Below are 6385 nucleotides of genomic sequence, written 5' to 3' on the forward strand. Positions count from 1 at the left end.
CGTGTTGCTTAGCCTAAGAGACTTGGAATGGGTCCACACAAGACCTAGGTTTTTACGACTGATCATGAAAGGGAAACCTCCTAGGAGGACACTAGGTCAAGGTAGGACTAAGAAAGGGTTGGAAATGATCAAGCTTTAATGAAAGACAACCCTCAAAGAAGCCTCTCACTATGACGTCAAAGATAGGTCTTCAAAGTTCGAGTTAGGGTTTGGTTTTTCTCATAAATGAACCATTGGAATGTTATGAAACCTAGAGGATCTCTAGAAGGGGCACCAGCATAGAGATTAGTCTGAGTGGAATGGAAAGATCACCCTTCTAAGGGATTCCAAATGATTCCCTAGCAAGGACGTACAAGTGAGAGACCAAAAATTAAAGGAGGAAGAAAACAAATGGTTTTAGGTTGATCACCAAGGATCTAAGACAAGTGCCTAGCTGTTGGGAAGATTAGAGTCAAAATTATCAAGATTTGGGAAATTTGCTCTTTAAGGAGGTCTAAAGAAGCAATTTCACTTACTAGGGATGTAGCTACACAAAAAAATTTAGAGTTTTATACTTCGATGGCAATTGGTATGGAGTTTTGAAGATAAATATGCAAATAATCCTCCAAGAACATTCATTCATTCTTTGTCCAATGAGTAATACATGCAAAAATCTCTAATAGTTCAATGATTCCACTAAGTCTTATTGATTAGGGCACATTATTTCACCATAAGAAAATAATTACATGTATTAAACATCCATTAAAACATAAACATAGCATTATATTGCACTTACAAGACAAAGAAGAATATATCCATCCAAAATATTTTCAACAAGAAGCTTCAAGAGAGAGAGTGAAATATTTCCACACATCAAAATACACTTATTCATCCAAAATCATTCCACAATTGTAGATCTGAATTCTTTAGAGAGAAATATCCCAAATTGAAGCAATGATTCAATACAAATGAGGATCTCTTTTATTTATATAAGCCTTTGGAAGTTCGATTTAGCCTAATTAGACTAATTAAGCCCCTAATAATATTGTAATATGCAAAATAATAATAACTTTAGTGACAAACCCACCAAATAGCTTAAATGTGTGAAATAAGCCTTCCTAATGAGGCCAAAATGATAAAATAATGGTGCAAAGGGTCATTGGAAGGCCAAGATGAGTTCTCAATGTGCCATGATGAAGGGGAGGGCTCCAAAATGATGATCAAGGGGGTGGCCCTTTTATTTCCAAGTGAAACATCCTATGGTTCTCCCAAGTGGTTGTGGGGCACAATCAATGGTATCATGGGTCTCCAATGGCTCAATAACAAGTCGATGCTACATAAGTGAGGGCTAGAAGATGATGCGTGCCTTCTTGTGTCCCTCGAGATGAGACAAAACCCTTTTGTGCCCTGGAACAAATTCCAAGTGTTGGGTGAAAGTGTGTAGATGGTTGGGAAACACAGTTCAATTGCAACATCGTCTCTATATGGCTGGGGCACAAACAAGCAATATGTGGTGCTGAAGAAGCCCATGGTGTGGCAATCAATGGTCTAATGTAGTGGAGGCCCATGGCTCTCAACATTCACCCTACAAGTGCCATTGTGATCCTATAGAGGTCTTGGATCCCATATAGGTAGACTAAGTCCAAGTTGAAGACCCATCGACAATCCTAATTAAGATCCAATGTGTCTCCTCACCTTCTAGTACACCAATCCATTAGTACAATTGAGTAAACAAGCTTTCTAATTAGGGGAAAAAGTGGACACTTCGAGTGGCATGCCCTTCCAAATGGGCTTTAGAAAGTATAGGTGTTATCTTGTTTGACAAGAGAGGTTAATAAAGGACCCTATTAGATGGTTTCCACCTTTAAGGGAGTGCCAAGTCCATGGTACATCCATCAAATGGTAGGAGGCATGTGAAATAATGATGGAATAGATTAGGACAAAAGGGAAGGCTCCAAGCCACATGCCATGGTACAAGGGCAACTATAATGAGGGAAGATTGTACATTGGGTGTATAGGTGTAGGAGGGAGAAATTGTGGTACATTATTTACTCCAACCTTTGAGTTTCCACCCAAGTTCTTCATATTCCCTTTGCCTTTTATTGTTTTTCTTTATTTTAACTATTGCGGGCTCGAGGGGATGAGAGCATGATATGTATGATAAAGCAGTGATTACCCCCTTAAGGTTGCGTAGCTCATCACCCTCTAGTGTTTGGGACAATCATGGGTTCCTTAATGATGTAGGGGGCACTCATAGGGACCCTAGGAACTAGGGTGATGGCCATAGTGATAGGGGTAGAGCTTATGTTTGGTTTTTGCCCATGCACTAAATTCTTATGTCCCAACCATATTTTTCTTTTTGTGGTACATTTCCTGTTGTAAGTGGCCAAATTATACTTTTAGCTTTCTTTTTGGTTGCATCAACCTTTGGGGCATCGTTCCAGGCCCGACCCAAAATGTGGACAAGGGGAGGGGAAGACTAACACCTTATGGGGCCAATGGACAAATGTGGACAAAATTGTGAAAATGGGGTATAATGAGTAGTGGGGAGTAAGACATATGGTGTTGGGAAGCGAGACCACACAACCAAAATCAGGGTTTCCCATGTAATGTTATTCATAAAGCTAGTAGCCAATAGAGGAAATATGACAGGACTAGGGTACAAGATTAACTACCAAGTTGGGACAAGGGAATAAAGTACAATCAAAGTCCATTCTTTCCGTTGAATGACCCCACTAATCCATGTCCAAATGTGTCAAAGAAAAGCAAGCATAAACACCCAATTACTAACAAAAATCCATACCTTCAAGGTTGGAAGACCCTTCTTCAAACATATGATCATAACAGATGAGTGAGGGCATATAATGGCTAACTCAGGTGACCAAGAATGGTAGTACATATAGCTATCTGGTCGCTACAAAGGATTTTTGGCTACCTATCGAAGACAAATCAAGGAGAAAAATTCTCCTAAGGCTCAACCACTCATGGTGGGTAACAATACCTTAACCGCCATTCTATAAATGGTCCTTCAAATAAATTGGAAATTACAACATATTTATATTAATATTGTTAAAATCAAATTATTTACATATAAATAATTTATAATATATTTATTATGTTAAAAAATTAATGTAAAATAAAATAAATATATATTTTTAGAAATTATCTTAAAAAATCAAATAAATATTTATAAAAATACATGAGAAAACCTGTATAAATTCGAAAGCTCAAATAAATCGATGTAGATTTTCCAATTACAGAAATCCAAAAGCTCAAATAAATCTATGTAGATTTTCCAATTACAGAAATCCAAAACAACGTACAGTGCAATGTCGTTTTCAAAAAATCTAACCAACATGGTTATTGTTCATTGTTATAATATTCAAAGTATTGAAAATAAACATGGCCAGGCCCAAGTTCAGCCTCAGTTTAAAAAATAATTAAGAGAAACATTAACCATCCTTTCCATTGGCAAAACAAAAAACTGTGGATAAACAAATAATCTAACCTAAACGAATGTGTGAATTTACAGTTCCCCTATAATTACCCAGTCCTCAGCCACATCTCTCTTCTCAGCCTCACTCTTCTTTTGCTCATCGTCTTCCTCGGTAATTTCAATCTCCTTAGGCTTAGGCTGCCTTTTCCTTTTCTCATTGTACTCAGAAGCAACAGCTTCCTCCTTTTGCTGCTTAATTTCACTCTCCTTGGGCAGCGTTTTCCTTTGCTCGTTGTCTTCAGAAGCCTCCTGGCTAATTTTCATTTTGCCTTTTCCTCTTTTGTAGCTTACTGCGGAAATCACTTCCTGCATGTCAAGAGAAAGTTAAGGGCAAAAGAAAAAAGAAAAAAAAGTCTACATTGCACATAGTAAAAAATAACTCAAGGACAAATTTCCCAAACAAAAACCCACTAAGTGATGGAAAAAATAACTAAAGAAACATAATTTCAAGCTCACTGGAGTTTGCATGAGGTCCATCTGGAGAGAGTCGGCCACTGGACTTTGGATTGCTGTTGGAGTGAGGTCCCTCCTGCTAGACTCAGCCACTGCACTTTGGACTGTTACTGGACTGAGGTCCATCTGGGGAGACTCAGCCAGTGAACTCTGAGCAGCTGTTGAAGTGAGGTCCATCTGGGAAGACTCAGCCACTGGACTTTGGAACGCTACTGGAGTGAGGTCTATCAGAGGAGATTCAGCCACTGGAGTTTGGATGACTACTGGATTGAGGTCCATCAGGAGAGATTCAGTTCCTGAAGTGAGGTCCATCAAGGGAGACTCTGTGACTGGAGTTTTGACAGCTACTGGAGTGAGATCCATCAGGGGAGATTCAGCCACAGGAGTTTGGACAGCTGTTGAAGTGGGGTCCATCTGGGAAGACTCAGCTACTGGAGTTTGGATGGCTACTGGAGTGAGGTCCATTGGGAAAGACTCAGCCACTGGAGTTTGGATGGCTACTGGTGTGAGGTCCATCAGGGGAAATTCAGCCACTGGTGTTTGGACTGCTACTGGAGTGAGGTCCACCATGGGAGACTCAGCCAATGGAGTTTGCAGGTCCATCAGGTCCATCCACTTGACAACACAAACCATCATATACAATACCAAGAACAGAGCGAGTTCCATTGAGAAAAGTAATATCAAGAATTTAGCTTTTTGCATCCATCTCGGATAATTAGCATTCTTCGATCTCCAGTCTTTACCAATCAAGACCAGCAGGAATCTGAAATAGACAGAATATACCATAGAAAACCAAATACAAGCAATAATTCTGCAACTTCTCATAATTTTGCAATTTCTCATATCTCAGCTCTCTAATAATCAAACAGAATATAAACTTTTCAATTTTCCGATCTCCTGCAAGAAAAAGAATTATTTTAACATCTACTAACAGAAAGCAAATAAAAAACCAATAAAAAAAAAAGCTCAGAAGTATGCTTTTCCTCCCCGACCTAATAGTTACAGAATGGAGGGAGACTGAAATCGATCAGAATTCGAAAGGATCCTTCACACTGAAAAACTTGAAAAGACTTCTGGCTCACACCAGCCTTGAAAAACTTGAAAAGACTTCTGGCTCACACCAGCCTCGTTAGCACCCATATAGACAGATTTGAAAATCCACTGTCCGAAAATATTATTTAAAGCTTTTAGGGTTATTGTAGAATAATTGTAAAGTATAACTGTTTGTTAGGTTTTTTTAAATTATTGGATTAACTATGTTTTTACTCTAAACATAAGTTAAATTATCTAGTTAACTATATGTTTTGATTTAAAAAAAATAGATTTATTTTAATCTGGTATATGTTCGCAGACAGAAAAAGGAAAAGAGCATGCCAAGACTGGAAAGGAAAACAAACAGTAGGAATATGTAAAAATAAAGAATTAGGTTAAGTTGAGATCAATTTAATTTTTTAAATGTGAGATATTTCAAATTTATTTATAAAATAATAATAAAATATAACTTGATTCTTATAGATGAAAAATTCTAATCTATTTGTTCTGAGGAACAGAAAGAAAGAGCATGCAAAATATTGAAAGGAAAACAAATAGCACGAAAAGGTTATGTCAAATTTAGATTGATTTAATTACATGCAAAAGGAAAAGGATTATTATGTTGGATTTAAACTGATTTAATTACATGCAAAAGGATTATGTTAAATTTAGATTTATTTAATTACATGCAAAATCATAAGAAGGAAAACAAAGAGCAAGACAAGATTATGTTAAATTTAAATTGATTCAATATTTTATTATATTAATTTCTAAGTATGGCATATTTTAAATTTAGTGGTAAAGTGTAATATCAAATTTAAATTGATTTATTTTATGTTTAATTTTAAGTATTTTTTTTAATAAGAGATATTTTAAATTTATTATAAAAATTAAAAATGGGTGAAGATAAAGAATTATGTTAAATTTTGATTGATTTATTTAGCTATTATATTAATTTTTAATTTTTCCTTTATAATATATTTCAAATTTTTCAATTTTATTTTTAAGTTTATTTATTAAGTTGTGTTTTATAGTTTATGTTATTATAGATTTTCAAAATATACATATTATTATTAATTTATATAACATAAACACATTTTTATTACTTATTGTTGAAGATGTGGAACCTAGCATTAAAGTGAGGACAAGACTTAAAGAATAGCATTATGCATATGCATTATGTTAGACAACAAAACCTACAAGCCTTCATGATCATGGACTTCTTATAAATAGAGGATAATTAAAATATGTAAGCATTCAATAAATTCATGATCATGGACTTCTTATAAATAGAGGATAATTAAAATATGTAAGCATTCAATAAATTCTTTGAGGCTCAAACCAAATCAACTTGCCTCAATGTAGGATACATGAAGAATATGTTTTTTGGACTTAAAGGCCATGAATGAGGTCTCAAATCACATC

At 35.7% G+C, this 6385-nt stretch overlaps 1 protein-coding gene across 1 annotated transcript; it reads right to left on the reverse strand.

Annotated features, from left to right (window-relative positions):
* Positions 1 to 3407: 3407 nt before the first annotated feature.
* LOC149218117 (uncharacterized) lies at positions 3408 to 4811 on the reverse strand. The gene is made up of 2 exons (XM_089382344.1): positions 3932 to 4811; positions 3408 to 3781 (listed from the first exon to the last, which is right to left on the reverse strand). The coding sequence occupies exons 1-2, from the start codon at positions 4769 to 4771 to the stop codon at positions 3506 to 3508; spliced, it is 1116 nt and encodes a 371-aa protein (XP_089238470.1). The 5' UTR covers positions 4772 to 4811; the 3' UTR covers positions 3408 to 3505.
* Positions 4812 to 6385: the final 1574 nt, after the last annotated feature.

This window comes from Pinus tabuliformis, chromosome Q (genome assembly GCF_031772625.1).
Source record: "Pinus tabuliformis cultivar Carrire ecotype Pingquan chromosome Q, CPIR1, whole genome shotgun sequence".
In the NCBI taxonomy this organism is placed as follows: Eukaryota; Viridiplantae; Streptophyta; class Pinopsida; order Pinales; family Pinaceae; genus Pinus; species Pinus tabuliformis.